Raw genomic sequence first — 22,924 nt, 5'->3', positions numbered from 1 at the left:
TAGAGAACCACAACATACTCCACCCAACACAGTCAGGCTTCAGAACCAACCACAGCACTGACACCCTACTAGGCTCACTTATGGACAACACCTCAGCACAGGCAAAAAAATGCTAATTATCCAACTAGATCTCTCCGCAGCCTTTGACTTGGTAGACCATAACATCCTTCTACAGATACTAGACTCAATAGGAATCAATGGTAAGGTACTATCATGGTTTAAAGGATTCCTACAATCCAGAACATACAGAGTTAAAACAAACAAAGAAAAATCTGAGCCATGGTCTAACCCCTGAGGATTACCCCAAGGATCACCTCTGTCTCCCACACTCTTCAACCTATACATTGCCTCCCTCGGCTCCTACCTAGACAAACAAGGTCTAACCTCCTACAGCTATGCAAACGACATCACCATTCTCCTTCTGTTCGATCAACCAACATCATCCATGGCAGACACAATAGTTTCAAGTTTATTTTCAAGTTTATTTATAAGTTTATTTATATTATTTGATTGAACGCTTTTCCAAGTTACAAAGCGTTTTACAAAAGATAAAATAGGATTTCGAGAAATCACTTATACATAGTATATTAACCAAACATACAAGGGTAACAACTTTAAAAACCACTAGAAACAGTAGGAAAGAGGGGAAGAAATACAATTTTTAAAGAAAAAGTACATAAAAGGGAAGTACATTAGGGGGGTGTGAGGAAAAGAATAAGGGACAGAAGAAAGGTCAATACACAAAACACTTGAAACAATAGCAACATGGATGAAAGACCACAAACTAAAACTAAATCAGGACAAAACAAACTTCATCCTACTCGAAAACAACAAAACCCCAACCGTAACAAACCTTGTCATAAACTCTACAACATACCACATCCCACCCACTTTAAAACTCCAGGGAGTGCTAATAGACAGAGGCTGTATAATGCAGCCACAAATCAACAAAACAATAAAAAAACTCATTTGCAGTCATGAGAAACCTGAGACAAGTCAGAAAATTCTTCGACAGAAAACAATTCCAACTCTTGGTACAATCCCTAATCCTAGGTCTACTAGACTACTGCAACATACTATATCTCCCATGCAGAGCAACCATGATAAAACAACTACAAACAATGCAAAACACAGCCCTAAGACTCGCTGAAGAAATTCAACTACATCACAGAGGCATACCACGATTCACATTGGCTCCCAATACAAGCGAGAATACACTTCAAATTTTACTGCCTAATATTTAAAGCAATAAACGGAGACAGCCCAGCCTATTGGAACAATCGACTAGTTCAATCCACCTCAACCAGACATAGGAGAACCCATGCACCATTCACACACCCTCCAACCAAAAACGTCAAAAGAAAAAAACTGTACGACAACCTCCTAGCCACTTGAGCTGCAACACTCGACCCACAACTCTACAGCCTACTGACCACGACCACAGACTACAAAACCTTCAAAAAAGAAATGACCCTTCTATTCATAAAACACATAAAACCGAACTAACACAATCAGAAATGTCCTAAGCATAACCTGCAACTACTACATATGAACTTCCAATATCATGATAACTCAGATGTAATCCTTAACAACTCAAAGAAATGTACAAACTACTCCCTAAATACTTCTAATACCCGAACAATCCATTTATAATCCTCCTTGAACTGCAAGGTAATGGCGGAATAGAAATCCCTAATGTAATGTAATTATTTCGAGGTGGATATGTATGGCCATTTCGTCAGCCTCCATTCTCTGTGGTAAACAGTTTCCTGTAAGGTGCATTCTACTGGAAGCATGGTCTCCTTATGGGCCAAGGCTAATGCAATCTCCCTTAGGGCAGTTACTTGATCCACTCTGCACATTTGCCAAATTCTACAGAGTGAATGTGGTGGTGAGACAGGACTCTGCCTTTGTGTTCTTAGTCTTGAGGGTCAACGCAGTCAGCCCACCCTGGCTTTTTGGGACTGCTTTTGAATGTCCCATTTGTCTAGAATGTCTCACCTATTGCACTGGAAAAAGAGATTATGTACTTACCCCCTGGTAAGCTATTTTCCAGTAGATAGGTGAGACATTCTAGACTCCTACCCTGTCCTTCCTGCGCCTGCCTACTATCGCAATCTGTTTATGCTTCTTCAAGTTGATATTTGGATGTCAGTCAGCCCCTGGGCTGAGCAAAATCTGTATTATGCTCCTGTTATGTGCAGGGGTCATTTTTGAGCTCCTCTGATGCATTTGTTGGCTGTTTGCAGTTAATGTTTTCATATTCATCTTGAGCAGAACTATTGTTTATGGACTTGATTGCCATTGATGTCTCTTCTTACCGTTTTGTGAGGTGGCTCTCGATGTTTGAGTACTAATTGAAGGTGGAGCTAGAGAGCACACTGAAGATAGAGCAGAGTCACAGAGAAACTGGAGTAGATTCCTTTTGCATATGGCACGCGGTCATTGGGATACAACCCACTTGTCTAGAATGTCTCGCCTATCTACTGGAAAAGAGCTTCCCAGGGTAAGTACATAATCTCTTTTTAATTCATATGAACAAAGTTGTGTTGGAAAGGAGCCCAAATCTAAGTGAGAATTTTCCCTAGTACCCAGTTTGGTATGACAGAGAAGATCGGTTATAAAACAGAGGGTCTTTCTGGATCCTTTCTACTAATTGGTGATGGCTCTTGTTTGAGGGCTCACCTCCCATTGCTAAAGCCCTTTCAAGCAATTGTGGAAACAGGGGTTGGAAGTTATAGATAGAAAGCTGAAAAAGCTCACTATAAGGCTTTGCCCTTCAAGGAGACTGGTTTTCTTTTAAAAATAAAGTATGCAAGAAACATTGGGAAATAAGCAAAAGTTAGAAATACTTTGTTTATCATTATTTTTTAGATATTTCAAGAAGCCACTGAATATTTACCTGGGCTTTATTCCTGAAATGATTTTCATGCTGTCATTGTTCGGTTACCTGGTTATCCTGATTGTCTACAAATGGTGTGCGTATGATGCCACAATATCAAAGGATGCCCCAAGTCTTCTAATCCATTTCATCACGATGTGCCTCTTCGGTTACAATGATCCAAATTTCAAAGCAATTTATAGAGGACAGGTACATAGTACTCTGTAAAGATATCTTTTATATACTTGGATAGACCGAAAAAAACTATAGGTGCAGCAGGTTCCATCTTCTCCTAACTGAGGGAAGGTTGGAGTTTGCTTGATGATACACTGGCACCACAGCATGAGAGACCCAGGTTTGAATCCAGTTTCTGCACCTTGGGCCAGCCAGGATGGAAGATGCTACTGAGGCAGTGGTTACTGCCTCTGTTAATGGGAGAGACCTAGCAACTATTCAACACTGACCCAAATAGGATTCTTTTTAAAAGGCATTTTTGCAGATAGACTTTTATACCCTGGAATAGAATCATTTATTTATTTATATTTCTCCCATGTCTTTTCATTTTTATAAAGTTGTGCATTCGATAGGAACCATCTAATGCATATGTAGCATGTATGTGTCTAAGTTTGCTGGAACTGAGTGAATGCATTTCCCTGGGAGGGATTAGTTTTCACACATGTTATTTTTAAAATGCTCACATAACATGAACTGGAAAATTTGTGTATACTAAATAGCAGGTTTAACTGTGTACAGATGCATAAGAACTTAAGAGTTATCATACTGGGACCGACCAAAGATCCATCAAGCCCAGTATCCTGTTTCCAGCAGTGGCCAACCCAGGTCACAAGTACTTGGCAAGATTCCAAGCAGTAAAACAGATTTTATGCTGCTTATCCTAGGAATATGCAGTGGATTTCCCCAAGTCCAGATACTACTGTGGGATAATTTTTAAAGGGAGAGTATGTGCATATTTTCCCATTGAAAACTGTTGTTCCTTATTTAGCTATTCATTGCTTAATTTGGGTGTGTTATAAAATTACTCCTCCCTACTAACTAAGCTCAGAGCTGGTCAGTGTCTGCCAATAATGTCACCAGCCTGGGATAGAAGGGAGGTGATTCAAAATGAGGAAAAAGAACTAGATTGAGACAAAAGTAATTGTTTAGGAGGGACCAGATTTTTAGCTAGTTGTCTTTAGGATGTTATAATTATAATGTAATTTCATGTTAAGATTGTATATATTTTTAATTCATATTTTTGATTATGTTTCTTTAGTCTTTGTTGTTTTCATCATTTTATAAACTGTTTTGAATGATGACATTTTGTCAATTAAATGATAGAAAAACTTTAAAATAAACAAGATAGGTGCTCTGTGTTTTACCATTTGAGCATGCTAAGTATGTGTTATATTTTGCTGCTTTTTATTTTTTTTTTTGGGGGGGGTTATGGATGCGCTAATCAGCAAGTGTGCTAATATTACAACTACACTAGCTAATAGTGTGTCCATAAGCAGGAGCCCTTAGTGCCTCCTAAATAGGAAGTGTTAAGTTTTACTGCAATCATTTTTTAAATAGCCACACACTGATGCTAATATTAGTTCCCAGCCAGAAATGCAACAAATAGAAAAAGATCCTTTTTGATGGCAACACTAAAATTGGGCTTTTTTTAGGTGCCATTGACTCATGTTCGAGTCCTAGCGACTTGATGAATTACAAATCTAAAAAATCAGTTTTGTTCTAGTCCAGTAAGGTCCTCCAGCATCATCCCCATGGTTGTTTTCAACGTGTCCAGCCATCTGATTGCCCTCTTCCCCTGATTTCTTTGATCTTTCCAAACATGATGTTTCTCCAGTGATCTCTGTCTTCTGACAGTGTGACCAAAATAAGACAGTCGTAACTTCATCATTTGGGCTTCAAGTGACATAGTCGGTTTGATCTCTTCCAGAATTGATTTGTTAGTTCTTCTGGTGGTCCATGGCGCACATAAAATTCTTCTCCAGGACCAAAGCTCAAATGAGTCAATCTTCTTTCTGTCTTGTTTCCGTAGTGTCCAGCTTTTGCATCTACAATTGACCACCGAGTAAATGAGTGTGTGGACAAGTCTGATCTTCGTTTGGAGTGTTATTTCCTTGCCTTTGAATACTTTGCCAAGAGCCTTCATTAGAGAGTGACCAAGTGCTATTCTGCAGAGTATTTCTTCCCTGCTAGTTGCTTCTTTGTTTACAAAAGAGCCCAGGAGATTGAAATCCTCTTTTCACCTTCATGCTCAAAATCTTCATTGTTTTCCATGTTCATGATCTTTGTCTTGTTTATGTTCATGTTATGACTTTCAGCTTTGCCTTTTTTTTCAGTAGATACAACATTTCTTCTTTGCTGCTTGCTATGAGTGTTGTATCTTCTGCATAGCACAGGTTATTTATATTTTGGCCACCAACTTTGAAACTGACGCTCTCTTCTTCCAAATTTGCTTTATTGAAGATGGCTTTGCTGTAAAGGATGAGCAGTTAGGGTGACAAGATGCTTCTTAGTTTTCACTGTAGCTTCTTGATTTTCATAGAGGCTCTTTATCAGCTCAGTAATGTATTTGGGTATTCCCATTTGTGGTAGAGTTCTCCATAGTTTATCGTAATCCACACAATCAAAAGCTTTGCTGTAATCGATGAAGCAAAAGTATAGGGGATTTTGGTATTCTTTGCTGTTCTCCAATATCCATCTAACATTGGCAATAATATCTCTTGTTCCTCGACCTTTTCTGAAACCAGCCTGAACCTTTGGGTAGTTCTTGCTCAACATATGATTGTATCCTTCATTGTATTATTTTCAGCAATATTTTGCTGGCGTGTGGAATTAATACAATCGTTTTGTAGTTATAGTTTTTGGCATCACCTTTGTTCGGTATAGTGATTTTCTCCAATCAGTTGGCCATGTTTTTTCCTTCCAAATCTGTTGACACAGTCAAGTGAGGGCCATGATAGCACCTTCTGAGTCTTTGATTAATTCAATTGGAATACTGTCGATATCAGGTGAATTGTTTTTCGATAAAGCTTTAATTGCTGCTATGACTTCTTTTAAAATAGTTACTCCCACCCTAAAACTACTAGAAATGACGATAGATAGATGCTGTAAATAATACAGAAATCATTCACAGTTATAAGAAACTTAAGACAAGTTCGAAAATTCTTCGATAGAACACAATTCCGGCTCTTAGTACAACCCCTAGTTCTAGGTCTTTTAGACTGCTGCAACATTCTCTACCTCCCCTGCTCAGCAACAATGATAAAACAACTACAAACGATCCAAAACACAGCACTGGGACTTATCTATTCATTGAGGAAACATGACCACATCACAGAAGCATACCTCAACTCACACTGGCTTCCAATTCCGGGAAGAATACTATTCAAATTCTACTGTCTACTTTTTAAAACCATAAATGGCGACAGCCCAGCCTACCTGAACAACCGTCTCATCCAAACTACATCAACTAGATATAGAAAAACCCGCAATCCATTCACGTACCCTCCAATCAAAGAAGTCAGATAGAAAAAACTATATGATGGCCTCCTAGCCACACAAGCAGCAAAACTCGACAACCAAATCTCCAATCTACTAATTACGACCTCAGACTACAATGAAGCCGATGGCACAGTACGCAGCGGCCGCTAAGAAGGCAAATAGAATGCTAGGCATAATCAAGAAGGGTATTACAACCAGAACAAAATAAGTTATCCTACTGTTGTATTGGGTGATGGTGCGTCCGCATCTGGAGTACTGCGTCCAATATTGGTCACCGTACCTTAAGAAGGATATGGCGTTAACTCGAAAGGGTTCAGAGGAGAGCGACGCGTCTGATAAAAGGGATGGAAAACCTTTCATACGCTGAGAGATTGGAGAAACTGGGTCTCTTTTCCCTGGAGAAGAGGAGACTTAGAGGGGATATGATAGAAACTTACAAGATCATGAAGGGCATAGAGAGAGTAGAGAAGGACCGATTCTTCAAACTTTCAAAGAATAAAAGAACAAGAGGGCTTTCGGAATAGTTGAAAGGGGACAGATTCAAAACAAATGCCAGAAAGTTCTTCTTTACTCAACGTGTGGTGGACACCTGGAATGCGCTTCCAGAGGACGTAATAGGGCAGAGCACGATACTGGGGTTTAAGAAAGGGTTGGATAACTTCCTGCTGGAAAAGGGGATAGAGGGGTATAGATAGAGGATTACTGCACAGGTCCTGGACCTGTTGGGCTGCCGCGTGCGCGGACTGCTGGGCACGATGGACCTCGGGTCTGACCCAGCAAAGGCATTGCTTATATTCTTATGTATTCAGAAAAGAAATAAAGATTCTACTCTTCAAGAAATTCCTGCAAATGACTTAATACCGCTAGCTCCTTCCCACTTCCCAATACCTTCCCGATTCCCCAAAGCAACCACATCTACTCCTTATCTCCACTAGAGATTCCCAGATATCTTCTTTATGTAATACATTTTTTTGTAATTCTTTTGTAATCCGCCTTGAACCACAAGGCAATGGCTGAAAATAAATCTCTCATGTAATGTAATGTAATCAGTTTCCAGTTCAATTTTCCTAATGTTATCCTCATTGCCTTTTTTGTATAAATTTTCCATGTATTCTTTCCATCTCTTTTTAATGCTTTCTGGATCATTCAATATCATTCCATTGGTGTCTTTAAGCCAATCGAGGTTGGAATTTCTGCTGGTTTTTCCATTTACATGTTCTGATTAAATTTTCTGATTTTTGATATCGTTCATTGTCTTGCTGAACTTGATGTTGAAACACTCGGTTCATTTGTGATATTTTTTCCTTTTACTGGAAAATTTTGCTTATCTTCTTTGTTCTGCTACATTTCTGGTTTCTTCTGAGATCCAAGGTGATTTCTTGGCTTTCTTTCTCTTCTGGAGTGTTTTTATTATTGATGTCATTCCATAACTCTTCAGGCTCTCTATCTCCTGTATTAAGAAAGGCAAATCTATTGTCTAGTTTTATCCAATAGTCTGATGGAATATTTTCAATGTCGTATTTTGGGAGGTCTCTAACGATCTCTTTGTGAAGCTTTACCTTGATGTTACATGTCAGAAGCTCATGGTTGCTTCCACAATCAGCTCTTGGTTTAATTCTTGCAGTCAAAACTGCAGATTTCCATCTCTAGCCTATGCAGATATAGTGTATTTGTTTTCGATACATGTCATTTGGAGAAGTCCATATGTACTGGCAATGTTTGTGATGTTGGAAATGGCGTATTCATGATTGACATTTGTTTTGTTTTGCAAAACCGTACTAAGTTGGGCTTAGCATGCAGAAAAGGCTTATGTAATAATAATTATTTATTTATTTGGCGCCAAACCAGGGAGGTTCTAAGCAGCTCCCAGCATGAAAAAACAATACATGCATTTCAATTAAAAATCTTAATAAAATACAGCAAAAGAGGCATTACACATACATTTCAATAAAATTGATCAGAATAGAAGTACGGACATTTCAATAAAATTGATCAAAATGGAAGTGCAAACCATGTAGGTAAGAAATGTAGGAATAAAATGCAACATGGTTGAAATGAAAAGAAAAAGACAAAAAACATTACGATATCAGCCTATTAAATAATTGAGTCTTCAGTAATTTCCTAAAATCTAAGTAAGAAGAAGCTTCTAACATCATTTTTCTGAGCCATATATTCATTTTAGCAGCTTGAAAAGAAAAAGTTTTCTCGAGGATCCTCTTATAACGGCAAGATTTTATGGAAGGATAAGTAAATAATTGCACTCTCCGTGTGTTTTTATTAGAATGACTCCAAGAAAAATGAGAAAGAAGATAACCTGGTGACAGACCAAATGTAAAGATGTGTTAAGCCCATTTATAATGTATTGGAAAATGTATGGTAAAAATTTACCTCTACTGTGTATGTTTACTTGTAAGCCACTTAGGAGATAAGTGGATAATAAGTTCTTTAAATAAATAAATAGCATAATAAAAGGACCCCTAAGATACTGTGAATGAAGAAACATGAAAGTATAGTCATGAAAGTATACTCCAACTACTAGCAGTGCACGGCCTGGGCTCAGAGAAGGTTTCCATTTCAGCCCTTGGCCAACACTAGAACATATGTCCGGAAGTGATGGGAGGGGAAAGGATTAAGGATAAGTAGATTTTATAGTAATAGTATTGCATCACTATTCCAAGTTCAGTTAGCAGTAATTCTCTGCATTTCTTTGTCTCCATAGATAGGACTTCAGAGTTTCCTTGTTGTTTGTGCACTGCTTTGTGTTCCATGGATGCTTGTTGTCAAACCCCTCGTCCTGCGCCACCAGTATTTAAGGAGAAAACATTTGGTGAGTGGTTGATTATGCACTACTAATGAAGGGTGCTAGAGATAAGATTTGAATGGCTCCCTAGATTTTAGATTATTATAGAGATTCTTCTCAATTTTTATGTTTTTATACTCTGTATTGTTTAAATTTGTATCTCACCTTAGATGCAATATTAGTAACAGTGAGTAAAATTATCCATAAGGTTTTGCAAACATTTTAAGAAATATTAAAATCCAAAACACTAAAATCATTTACTTTTCTTTCTTATATAGTATCTAAAACTTTGTTTCATTTTTTTTCTGTGTAGGGTACACACAATTTTGGCGGTATCAGGGTAGGGAATGGGCCAACCGAAGAAGATGCTGAAATTATTCAGCATGACCAACTGTCCATGCACTCAGAAGAGGGAGAAGAGGTGAGTTCCATGAGGCCGTTTCCTTTACAGTAAAATGTTTTTGCTATGCACAGGGCCCTGTTAAGTGTTATAAATATGCTTTTTGTAACTACTGAGGTGTATTACTCTTCTGCATTTCAAGTATCATTTAGAAGGCAAAACCTAAATTCTAGTGCAATGTGTCAAGTGGTCCTGAAGCTAAGGTCTTGAATCTGAACTTGCAAGTTGCTTGCAGAAAACTGTCAATCACCTCCTTCCCAGGGAGCTGCTTCTGCCCCCTCAGTTTGTTTTCTGCAAGCATGTTGATCAGAAGTGTTTTTGATCTGCTCTGTGGTTTTATTTTTTGGGGTTTTTTTTTTTCTCAGTGTTCTATGGAGTCTCAGTGGAATCTCTGTCGGGGATAAGACGCATATTTGCATGGCAGAAGTCTTCTGCTAGCAGAATCATCCCTTGGGGACACCTAGCTAGCCAGCCTGCTTTTATATTTTTTTTAGCTCGCATCCCTGATTTAGGCAGGAGCTTGAGCGCAGGCTGTGTGGGCTCCTTCCCAGCTTGGCTGGGACTAACAGTGGGCCAGCTGCATGGTCTTTCTGCTTTTGCAGTGTGATTTTCCAGGGGTTGAGGTTCAGTCCCACCTTGGTCTGACTCGCAGCCAGAAGATCAGGCTCATTCAGTGAATCTGTGAGGCAGATTTCTTCTCCATTGATTCAAGCTGAAATCCTATGCTGAAGCAGGTAGGCATCACATAAATAAAGCTATTGTAGCCTATGGGGTTAATCGGGTAGGGCGATAAGTGCAAGGTGATGCATGTCAGTAAAAATCATATGCACAAATATAGGATGTTATAGGTACTATACTCAGAGAGAGCCCCCAGGAAAGAGACTTTTAGACAAGTCAATGAAGCCGTACGCGTAATGTGCGGCAGCGGCAAAAAGGGCAAACAGAATGCTAGGAATGATTAAGAAGGGGATCACAAACAGATCTGAGAAGGTTGTCTTACTGCTGTAACGGGCCATGGTGCACTCCCACCTGGAATACTGCGTCCAACACTTGTTGCCGTACATGAAAAAGGACATAGTACTACTCGAATGGGTCCAGAGAACATAAGAACATAAGAGTGACAAAAATGGTTAAGGAACTGGAGGAGTTGCCTTACAATGAGAGGCTAGAGAAACTGGGCCTCTTCTCCCTTGAAAAGAGAAGACTGAGAGGGGACATGATTGAAACATTCAAAATATTGAAGAGTAGTGACTTAGTAGAGAAAGAGAGATTGTTCACTCTCTCCAAGGTGGAGAGTACGAGAGGGCACTCTCTAAAATTAAAAGGGGATAGATTCCATACAAACGTAAGGAAGTTCTTCACCCAGAGAGCGGTAGAAATCTGGAACGCTCTTCCAGAGGCTGTTATAGGGGAAATCACGCTCCAGTGATTCAAGAAAAGGTTAGATAAGTTCCTGTTGAACCAGAACGTACGCAGGTAAGGCTATACTCAAATAGGACACTGGTCTTTGACTAAGGGCTGCTGCGTGACCCAGCAGCGGCAAATATTATGTTCTTATGTTGCAGGTTTCCAGGTCTTGCTGTGTCTTGTCAAGTAGAAACTGACATTTCAGCCACCATGATGTGGCTTTCTTTAGAGTATGCTCTGAAGTCTGCAGTTTGACTTTGTAAATAGTGGGTTCACTGATCTGACTGGGAACAGGGCAGTCCACCAATTTGAATTTTGGTGGGAATGTCAGTTGTCAGAAATTTGAATTTGTTGTGAGAGTCGGTTGGTTTATTTTTCCATAGAATGGAAGAGGCTCTCTTGGGTTTAAAGATGTTCTTTCCGTGAAGCTGGGTTACATGTTCTCTCAGGGTTTTTGTAGCTGAATTTAAAGGTTTCTAACCCCAAGGCCTTGGTCCCCCACCTCTAAAAGCCCTTTCCCTGTGATTTGTTTTCCTCCAGGGAGGTCTCCATGGGCTGTTTTTGGAGCTTTTTTTTTTTTTTCTAGTGGCAGCCATCTTAGATTTTAAGCAATCTTTTTTTTCTCTTGCCTCCATCTGCCTCAAAACCCCTCAATTTTGCTCAAAATCATCTGAGATGGATTCCTTGGGCCTTCTTACCCCTATATTGTGCCAGGTTTGTGCTAGATGGCCAGCCAAGAAGTGTCCATGTTCTGAATGCAACGGAGCACGCGAGAGCCTCAGGCTCAGCCTCTTCTGAGTCCTCCAGGGTGGATGCAGGAGGTGCATTCCCATGGGAAGAGACCCTACCCATGTACTGGCCAAGCACAGTTGTATGGGGGCTGCAGAGCCCAGGAGGACTGGCAGGGGGTCCATACTGGGGTCGGCAAGACCCCCAGTACAAGGCTTCAGCCCGGATTTTGTGAGCCTTATATGGAATGCTTATTTGAATGGCTGTGAGTCCTCAGTGTCTATTAGCAGCGCATCAGTGGCGACAGTGCAGGGATGCTCCCCTCAGCAGGTTCCCCGACCAGACGAGGATGCATAATTGGACCATGAGGTTTAGTCTGTCACGGACTGGGAAGTTAGCAAGTCTGATTCCATGATCTCAGGATGAATTCTCCCTGGCAGATCTGCTTCCATGTAGGAGGACAGCAGTCAATAAGTGGTGGCAATCTTGGATTAGTGGAAAGATCCCCATAGTATGCCAGTTGTTCAGGACCTCTAGAGGTAAGGTTATAGGGACAGGATTAGAGGTAAATTATAAAATTAGTCAGAGACCACTGTTCAGGCAGTGGGCCTGATGGGCTGCCGCGGGAGCGGACCACTGGGCAGGATGGACCTCTGGTCTGCCTCAGCGGAGGCAACTTCTTAAGTTCTTATGTTCTCTCAAGCGTTATTTCCACCTTGCTGCAAGAGTTAAAGCTGGAAGTTCGTCCAGCTTCCTCTTCTCAATGCTCAATTATGAGCAGTTTTGTGGCTCTGACCGTGAATTTTTTCCTCGCATCCAGACATCACTAAGCTGGTTACTGACCACCAGAAATCGACAGAGGGATCCCTTTGGGTGGCTAAAACCATGGCCAAGCTGTATCCCATGGTGCAAGATTTCCAGTAGCTATTTGTTCAGCCAAAAGTGGCGCAGGTCACAAAACGAACCTTCTTGCCTAGTGAAGGATGGATGATGTTAAAGGATCCTCAGGACCATAAAGTGGACTTTCTCCTAAGCTTCAATTTGAATCTTTGTTCCTAGGGATTAAGGTGACAGCTGCATCTTCCTTTGTGGCATATGCTTGTCACACTCACCTGCCTCAGCCCTTAGAACTGATAAGATGGTGAGGATCCCCAAGAACTGAAAGGTACAGGCGGAATATAAGCCAGTAATGTAATGTAATGCTTCTCCCTGGAGTGAATTATATTGCAGATGCTCTGTGTGATCTTATCAGCATTATGAGCAAAGCCTCGGCCTATGCTGTGTCCACCTGATGGATGCTCTGGATCAGATTGTGAGCTCGAGATGCTTTAAAGCTACGTTAAGCAGGCTTCCCTTCAAGGGACAGATGCTCTTTGGCAAGGGCCTAGATGACATGATAGCCAGTGTGAAGGATCGTTGCCCCAAGTCTTTACCAACAGCAGACCCCAGACAGCCTAGAGTTTGTTCCGGGGCAAATTTTGAGGCATGTGAAGGTTCAGTATATATTTGGGATGCAAAAACTCTTTCAGATATAGCATTAGAGATTCACCAGGACAGGAGACAGCAAGCCTTGGGCTCTCGCTCCTCACTAGCCACTAAAAAAGCAAAGTGACGCCAGGGGCCGCGCACCCCTGATAGGGAGCAGACTGTAGGCCTGTTCTCAGATTGGTGCAGACCACTGGATTCTAGATGTATTCTGGGAGGGGTATAAAATCAAGTTCTGTGCCCCCATGCCAGGCCATTTTGTAACTTCTCTGGTTGGTTGGCTGGAGAGAGCCCTCAAAGTTCAAGACTGAGTCCTGGACACAGACTTGGGCTCGGGCAGATACTCCATATACTTCATCATGCCAAAGAAAGGCTCAGATGACTGCAGATTAATTTTAGACCTCAAGTTGGTCAATGTGGCTCTGAAGATACTGTACTTTGCATGGTCAGTCATAGTGGCAATGGCCTCTCTTGATGTGACGGAGACCTATCTTCACATTCCCATTTTCCTCACCCAGAAAGAGTACTTGCGATTTCATGTGCTGGAGCAGCATTTTCAGTTCTTTGTGCTCCCCTTTGTCCTGGCTATGGTAGCTCGCACTTTTACCAAGGTGATGGTGAAGGTAGCAACGTAAAACTGGGATTCAGTTGTATCTATATTTGGACGATTGGCTCATCAGAGCTCTGTCCATGGATGAAGGCGAGCTGGTGGTTTCGAGAGTGGTGCAGCTCCTCCAAGACTTGGGATTTACAATCAACTTCAAGAACAGCTAAACTGACTCAGCACTTGAAGTACCTGGGAGTCTTGTTCATCACAGCCTTGGTTCAAGTGTTTCTTCCAGAGCCATACAGATTGAAGCTCCAGAAGCAGATTTGGGAGCAGCTATAGAGACCAGCTCTCATGGCATGGCATTATCTGCAGGTCCTGGGGTTGACAGTAGTGACCAAAGAGATGGTTTCTTGGGCCTGAGTGCACATGAGACTTCTCCAGGACTTTCTTGCTGGTCCTCTCAGTTGGACTCGCTACAATAGCCACTGCCCTGGCTACAGACAGTGAAGAGCAGCTGCCATTTCCAGGGGCATGCCTCTTTGCATCTCCTCCTGGGAGATACTAATGACTGAAGCCAGCTTTTATGATTGGGGGGGGGGAGTCACTGCAATGGACTTGGATGTTGGACTCCGGCTCAGCAGAAGTGTTCTATAAATTGCCTGGAACTTGGAGCTATTCAGGCACTAGAGAAGTCTCTGAAAGGCAAGATAGTGAAATTCTTCTCAGACAATGTGACAGCGGCAGCATATACAGTCATGTGAAAAAATTAGGACACCCCATGAAATATTCAGTTCTTTCTTAAGAAATGTTCACATTTCAATGTCAAATTTTTTTTTTATTTATCTCTGGAAAATAAAGTGATGTAATTGCAGGTAAACAACAAAATTTTTCCTTGATTTTTATTTTTGAGGTTGGAGTCCATAGTGGCTATGGCCTTCCACAGATCGTCCATACAGACTATATCAGGCTTAATAATCTCTCCAAACTGCTCTATTGAAGTGGAAGTGTTCTCACCCATAACTGCAGAGGGTATCACTGATAGGGCTTTTGTGGGAGCAGGACTCTCTTTCTCCTCTGCTCTTTCTTCTCTTCTGGGGCTCAACAGCAAAATCCCTGGCTGGGTTGGCTATCTTGCGTCCTCCGATGCAGAAATCTTACTTGCAGGCTGGTAAGGGGGCTGCCTCTGGATTGGGCTCAAGGAAGCCCGATCAATACTAAGGTCTGCTAATTCAATCGGCATCCCTCCCAAAACCTGAGTGGACCCCATTGATTGACGCTGTAGCTTAACATCCAGCATAATCTGTGTCAGCTGTTTGGAGCTTGCAGCCATCGGAGGTCTTGGCGGCAGAGCTCCCTTCCTCTTCCCCATTCCCACAGCAAACTGACACAGCCTCTGGATATGCTGCAAGGAAACCGGTGGCAACTCAGCAATGCCCTATTCTGAAAACCTCCAAGCAATGCTAGGAAATCAGCCACGGGAGAAGGTAAAGACGGCACTAACGCGGAGCCCAGCATTATGCGACCGTCTGAATCGCCATCTTGGATCGAAAAACCTCAGGTTTCACCATTCAGATCTCCTTTTTGTTCTGATCTGTCATACCAAGAAAGGGAGGCTGGCGTCTAGGGCCTCGCTTTCCAGATGGATTAAAATGGCCATTTCCTCCACATATGTGGGCTGTGGTAAACAGCCACTGATTGTGTTGAAAGCACACTCCACTAGAGGAGTTGCTACCTCTTTGGCAGAGACTAGGGTTGTCTTGCCTGAGGAGATCTGCAGAGCGGCTACATGGTTTACCCTTCATACCTTTACTAGGTTCTATGGGGTGGATGTAGCAGCCAGGAAAGACATAAAAACATCAATAAAATACTGGTTCTTGTTGTTATGCGTACCAGACCCAATACGGTCTGTGTTTCGAAAAACACTTCTTCCTCAGGGGTCCTAAGAGAGATGATATTGTAGTATGATATGAGATGATAAATGTGAGATTGCGCTATACCAGTAGTGTTAAAGTGATATTGAAAATAAGGTTGAAATGTGAATTCAATGATGCATAAGAAAACCACTTAAAAATAAAGAAAAATACTAGATCTAATGATGATGAGTGAATGTCTATAAGTGAGAAAAATGGAATGTGTGAAGGACATAATGGTGCTTGGAGAAACCACTCGAGAACTGAGAAAAAAGTACTAATCAAGTGTCCAAATGGAGTGATGGTAAAGTGTCTGTGAATGGGATAAGAGATTAGGATTTGGTGAGGACATTAGACAAAAGCACACTGTGATTATATGCTATGTGATGATATTGAGAAATAAAGTGTGCCGTGATTATATGCTATGTGATAAACCTATTGAAAGATTGAGAAATAAAGCATACGTACCAGGAAGTTCTATACTGCCCTAGGGCACAGTATACCGCGTGGCCATAGCTGAGATCACTGTGTCTACCACTGGCGACTGTAAGGTAGCCCTATCCCCACAAGCCAAGGAGCACCCACACCAAAAAAGATGCCTCCAGCGAAGTCCACTGCGCCAGGATAATATCTAGAAAAAAAATGGATGTATCGGACAGAAGCGGGAAGCAGAGGAGATCTCCGAAAGAAGAGGGTCCTCCATAATCGGGGTCTCAGGCAGTGCCTCCTCAAAGCGCAACACTGAGGAGAGCTGCTGAATCAGATCTGAGAGCTTGTTCATTTGAAAAAGGTGCACCAAGAATGCCACTTTGCTGGTAGACGGGAAAACCCAAGTCCCCAGTACCAGTGGCCATCCCCTCGAGAGGATCCTGGAGGTTCTCCCCAAGGGTCCAAGTTCCCATGCATTAGTTAAAACTCTCCTCAGAAGACAAGTCCTCGTCCCAGGCTATATTTGGGCACCTGGATGAGGGAGGAGGAGGGGAGACGCAAAAACAAATAAGGGGTCAAAATATAAGGGGGCGCGGATGGAACAACATCCCCCTGAGACCCCTGGGACACAAGTAAGTCTCCCGGCCGCCTGAAAATATGCTTTACCCAAAGCTCAAAGAAAATGGGGGGAAACCCCCTGGTGGCACCTTGGGACTCTCTGCCCCAGCAGGGGACCCAGCTGAAACCTGTCCCTGTTATGCCAAAAGAGGGAGAAGGTACCTGAGGCTACATACAAGATGTAGGGGCTATGTGAGGAAAAATGGCAAAGTTCCTGCCAAAAACAACCCCTACAGCACATGTAGTGGCTGGGAAGCCTGAATTGTCCCAGCCGCTAAAGCAGGAAAAAGCGGACATCATCTGTGAGAGAAAACAGCTGATAGGAAATCCCTCCGTGGGTGGCAGGGGAAGACCGGGGTTCCCTGAAAACCGCTGCCGGCTCGCAAGGCACTAGTGGCAGGGAGCCCTGGATGCCAGTACCCGCTGCCGATGAGGCTCCTCCACCGCACTGGCCCAAACAACTGTTTTCAGGCCAGCCCTGAGTGTCTCGCGTCTGGACCAAATTGAGCACCTCTTCCCCTGAGAAGTGCTCAATTGCTCCATATGCGACCTAGCTAAAAGAAAAAGTGCCGGTTAGTTGAAAAATACAGTTATTTACAGCATATTTAGGAAAGCAACCCTTCCGACCTGCATTACCTCAGGATTTTTATTTTTTAACAAAACAAGACTCCACTGGCTTTCAAAGCAATATGCCTTGCTTGAATTAGGGGGCAAGGCTTACCGCTGAGGCACCTCTAAAAAAAATGTTGGGGAGGGACCCAGCACGAGAACCGCTGGGTGTGACAGCCCCGAGGTCGGATGAACCCCCAAACAGGGCCCACCCAAGCTCAATCTGGCACTAAAAAGGGGACAAAAGTCCTAAACAAATTCCAACAGCCCTACCAAGGGAGATGGGTACAGCTCACCACACCTGCTGGAGACTGAGAGAAGACTGAGGAAATTAGGGAAGAGTCACATGATATGTACTATTCCAAAGTTTTGTCTCAGTCTTCACCTGCTGGTCATGATGAGATATAACCCGCTTGTAAGATTAACTTATGCCCTTCTGGAGAGTTGCTAAAGAAGAAGTGTTTTTCAAAATATGGACCGTGTTGGATCCGGTTCGCATGACAAGAATCAGTCTTTGGATACATTTATTTTATTGATTTTTTTTATATATGTTTTATGACTTTTATTGAATAAATTCTTGCATCTTGTACATTTTCTACAGTTCTGTTTTGGTTTTTCGCTTTGCATCTTTACTGCAGTTTCGCTTTGCAGCCAGGAAAGACACCACTTTTGGGTCCTCCGTTTTAAAGGCAGACTCAGTGGGCCCGCCGTAAACTCTGGGGACTGCTTTGGTACATCCCTAGCTTTCAGGAACACTAGACACATTGCACTAGAAAGAAAGATTCGGTAGTTGTAAATCTTCTTTTTTGTAGATGTGTCTAGTGGTCTTGAAGCCCCACCCGTTTATGGGCTTTGCCTGCTCTTCTGCCTTAGGATCAATCTGGATCTGAAGAATGTTCTGTCTCTCAAAGGAGCTGAAAAGATAAAAGAAGAAAGGTGATACATAGGTAAATCCTCATGAACATACAGTCTGGCTTAAGTCTCTGTTTGATAGCAGGTCATGCGAGTAGCTACAAGTTCTGTACATAATTAGTACTGGTTGCAGATGTTTGGATGTTATAATGTTATTTACTATGTTTGTTACAGAGCAGAACAAAATTGTAGTGTTGGGGAATTTTCCCCGTTTTCCTCCTCCTTGTTATGTCTTTTATTACAGTGCTGCTTGATTGCTTTTGTACAAACTGAGGGGGCAAGAGCAGCAACCTGAAAAGGAGATGGAGTTAAAACACAATTGACAGTTTTCTGCAAGCAACTTGCTTGTTCAGATACAAGACCCTAGCTTTCAGGACCACTAGACACATCTACAAGAAAGAAAATTACCGAGGTAAGACCCTAATCTTTCTTTTGTTGTAGTACTTGGAAAGTAGTAACTAAAGGTTAAATGACTTCAGCCTGATTCTGGTTGTCCTTCGGGTTTTTATAGTCAATAACAAATGCTTTCTAGCAGATGTATATGTAATTGATTTTTAAATGATAATTTTCCCACACTAATAATAGCTGTGTGATGAAACATTTATAATATGCTAATATATCTTGTGCAGTTCCCTCCTCCCCGTTTTACATGTTTATTAATGGCATCCTGCCATATAGGTGACCTGGGTTTAATTTCTGACTCAATTTGTTGGGTTAGTGATGCCACAGAAACATTGTTCACAGACCCTAGGAGAACATTTTTTGGGCAGAAATAGCATCTTTGTCATCACTCAGCAATGATACCTAACAGTCAGTTTGTGGTCTATGACCGCAAACTGTTGATGCAATGGCTGCATGGAGTTGGGTGGGAAGGAGGGACCTACATCAGGGTAAACCTACTTAAACTATTGTGCATTCCAACAGCAAATCTTCTGTTGTAAACATTGGTGGAATATGAGCATGCTGGCATTTTTTTGGTGTACAGTTGTCATCTTAAGGGATTTACTTCAAATGTTTGCACAACTTACAGCATGATTTGGATTAACATTTTGCATTAAATATAAATTTATTTTCAAGCCTGCCGAGGATGAAGTGGTAAGATTAAAGCTGGCTTTGCATGTTTATTTCTTGAGCCTCAGATTTTCCATCACCATCATTCAGTTAAGATCATGTGGCTTTGTATACATAATCACATTAGTGAGCTTTGTGCTGTATTACTGTGGCTTGCTTTGTCAGGAATTTTGTCACTTGCTACTGATTGGGCAGGCAATAATTAATACTTAAAAAAACCAGCAACTGTTTCCCTTTCTGAATTCTAGCAGAATTAAAGTCTGTTGAAAGTTTTATCTGCCTTCACTTATAAGCAGACAATGAGCAGGATATACTCTTAACTTTAACATACTGTATAGACACCTTCAGGTTGCCTGTATAGAGTTACTTCTACTTTCAGCTTCTGTTTGGCCACATCAGTAGTTTGTTATTTTGTGTACAGAATTGCTGCTCAGAACAAGCGGAGTCTCTAAATCAGAATGTGTATATCCTGTAGCTAGTGACTTCAAACCAGAAGAACAATCCTGGAATAACAAATATAGAAAAGTAACACCTCCTAAGAATGTCACAGTGCTGCATAAATATATAAATCTAAGTATGGATGTTTAGAAATGAGTCATTCGTAGACTAGGAAGAGTCAGGATCAGACATTTTCAGTTTATCCAGTGACAGGTGCATGATGGTTTTCTGTTAATGTAAAACCCAAGAATGACTGAACTAGTTTGTGTTAGATCTGAGAAGGAGTGAGCAAGCATTATTAATACAAGCTCCATTATCAGTGTGTTAAATGCTAATTAATGTGCTTTAATTGAATTTGAAGCAGTGGAGTCTGATGTAAATCTTTTAGCTATACCCTTTTCCTCCACTGCCAATTCCAGACTTCATTCTTTTCATCTAGCTGCCCCATGTGCCTGGAATAAATTATCTAAGTTTGTCCGCCAAGCCCCTTCCCTTGTTTAAAAGCAGACTTCAATCCCTAACCCTACTCCCCACTGCCCTCCAACCCAGCCAGCAAATTAATCATTCTCCTTAACTGTATCCATGAAATCCTGTTTGTCTGTTTAGATTGTAAGCTCTTTCGAGCAGGGACTGTCTTCTTTATGTCTCTGTACAGTGCTGCATACGGCTGGTAGCACTATAGAAATAATAGTAGTAGTAGTAAGGCTTTATGTTTACAGTTTTACCAGCTTGGATGTTTCTTATTTGCTAATTCCTATATTTTATGAATCTTTTGATGTACACTTGGCCTTTGTTGGAAGAGCAGATTACAAATTTTGAGTGCAAAAGGCACATGAAGCTTGAAACAGTGGTTATTTACCTCTAATTTTGAGTTGTATAGAAGGTGTCATTTACCCTTTTCAGTTCCGCCTCTTCTATTCCTGCTCTGTATTCTTTGCTGTTCAGTTTATCCTTCTGCAGGGGAGCTGAAAATGTCTTTATGATCTCTGTTTTCAGTTTATTTTTGGACAGTTTGGTTCACTTTCAGAAGTTTTTCAATGCTGCAGAGGTCCTCATGTTCCCTGGGGCAGCTCTGCCTGGGTGGCGATACAGATCCTCACTGTAAGAGGTTTGTAGCTGGGAGGGCAATACTGGTTGAGAGCACCTACCTAGATAGCTTGCACTAACTCTCTTGTGGCTTTGGGATCGTTCTCTTTATAGTGAAGCTTCCTCCTGGTCATTGCCGGAGCTTGAGTGCAGGCAGTTTGGCATCCGTGTTGGTCCCTGGGACTTTATTGGCTGCCAGTTACGACCCCTCCCAATCCACAAAGATGCCTGACTTGCAGCCCAAAGAAACAAATACCTGGAAAATTTTTGTATGCTTGTCTGAAGCAGTAAGTCACTTCCACTTTCCAATCTTTCTGTGAGCTGAAGAAGGCACAGCACAAGCATCACAGTAAATATTGTGGGAGTGTGTGGCACAGTGGTTAGAACTACAGCCTTAGCACCCTGAGGTTGTGGGTTCAAATCTCTCACTGCTCCTTGTAACCCTGGGCAAGTCACTTAATCCCTTCATTGCCCCAGGTACACTAGATAGAGTTTGAGCCCTCTGGGATAGATAGGGAAATATGATAAAGTACCTGAATGTAAACCACTTAGGATATAAGTGGTATATAAATAAATAATTAAAAATTGTCTATGGGGCAAATCGGGGAGGGTCATTAAAGTACTGTTTTGGGGGTTTCTGGGGCTTGTATTCATGTTCCCCACCTCCAAAAATCCCTTTCCCATAATTTTAGAACTTTTATTTAGTTGTCCCAGGCCATTTTTTTTTGCATCTTTGTGGTCCCATTTTTAAAAGCTTCGTTTTGCCTCAAAAAACCCTTGAGTTTGCTCAGAATCAATTTATATTTACTCTTCAGGGCATTTGGCATTGGAATTGAGCTAGATTGTCGCTGGATGGCCATATAAAGAACATCCATGTGCCACATGCAGGGGAGCACATGGGGGGCGATCTCCATGTACGGAGCCCCCTCTGGCCAGTTTAGGGCCTCTGGGTTGCAGGGTTCCCCTTTGCTTGACCCACTGATCAACAAATTGCCATTTTCGGCAAAGTGTAGGCATGTATGACCCTCGGGGAGTGTGCATGGGCAAGGGGGGGTAATGCTTGTCCCCTCCCAACCAGCTTTACCAATGTTTTTGTCCAGCTGATCTTACTGAAGGGTATATGGGCTATCAGGATCCATCTGGCTCCGCTTCAGTTTCTCAGAGGGTTTATTTTCTATTTCAGGCAGTTCATCCTTAGATTGCATAGTCTCTAGAGCCTAATGTCCAGTTGGAAGGAGAATGGAATGATTGAGGGTCAGATTTGATGCCATTACACCCTTACAGGATTTTTCAGTCTTAGAAGATGGCAGGTCCCAGCAAGAGTCCCCTTCTTGGATCAAGGAGATGACCTAGCTGTTTATTGCCTTTTTAAGTCAGCATCTTTATTGGAGGTTTTCATAGAATTCTTGTGGGTCTTGAAGCTAGAGTCTCCACAGACCTCTGCTGCTCAGCGTTCTGTTATGAGCAGTTCTAAGTCCTAGACCACCTTTTTTCCTTCACATCCAGATATTACTCTAATGTTAATAGAACACTGGGAAACTCTGGAAGGTCACTTGCAAGTTGCCAGGACTGTGGTAAAGTATTCACTAGCTCCGAATTTTTAGGAGCTGTTTGTCCTGCCTAAGATTGATTCGCAAGTGGCCAAATGGCCTCTCTGCCTGGTAAAGGTGGAGTAAATTTAAAGGATGTTCAGGACCGTAGGGTGCTAGCAGCAGGCTCATCTACCCTGCCCTACACTTGGGACTGCTTTGGTATATCCCACTGGTACGAAACTCATATGCTTTTGCAGTAGAAGGGAAGATTAGGTTCTTACCTCAATATCTTCTCTCTAGTAGAAAGGCATATGAGTCTTGAAGGTCTGCCCTGTCAGATTTCAATTTAGCCTGCTTACTCTCTGACGTGTGTACGTTTTCAAGATGCTTGACCTTTTCCTGTCAGGCCTGAAAAATGATTATTTGAAAGATCTCTACAGTGTCCAGTGATACCCTCCTCAAAAGGAGAGGTTTGTAGGTAGCTCTCTACTGGGTACATTAAGAAAAAAAATTTTAGAAAATGGGAAGACTGCAGGAACTACGTAACTGTTAGT

The 22,924-nt window shown here is 41.9% G+C and overlaps 1 protein-coding gene across 6 annotated transcripts in view; it reads left to right on the top strand.

The window, feature by feature from the left end:
• The window catches only part of ATP6V0A1 (ATPase H+ transporting V0 subunit a1), a 242,656-nt gene that overhangs the window by 157,428 nt on the left and 62,304 nt on the right, over positions 1 to 22,924 (top strand). For all 6 annotated transcript variants that reach the window (XM_033919294.1, XM_033919299.1, XM_033919296.1 and 3 more), the window contains 3 exons: positions 2,875 to 3,091; positions 9,114 to 9,221; positions 9,508 to 9,615. In XM_033919294.1, coding sequence (XP_033775185.1) covers positions 2,875 to 3,091; positions 9,114 to 9,221; positions 9,508 to 9,615 — 433 coding nt within the window. The remainder of the gene's footprint in view (positions 1 to 2,874; positions 3,092 to 9,113; positions 9,222 to 9,507; positions 9,616 to 22,924) is intronic.

The sequence above is a fragment of the Geotrypetes seraphini genome, chromosome 13 (assembly GCF_902459505.1).
Source record: "Geotrypetes seraphini chromosome 13, aGeoSer1.1, whole genome shotgun sequence".
Classification (NCBI taxonomy): domain Eukaryota; kingdom Metazoa; phylum Chordata; class Amphibia; order Gymnophiona; family Dermophiidae; genus Geotrypetes; species Geotrypetes seraphini.
This window is presented reverse-complemented; position numbering and strand designations above follow the sequence as displayed.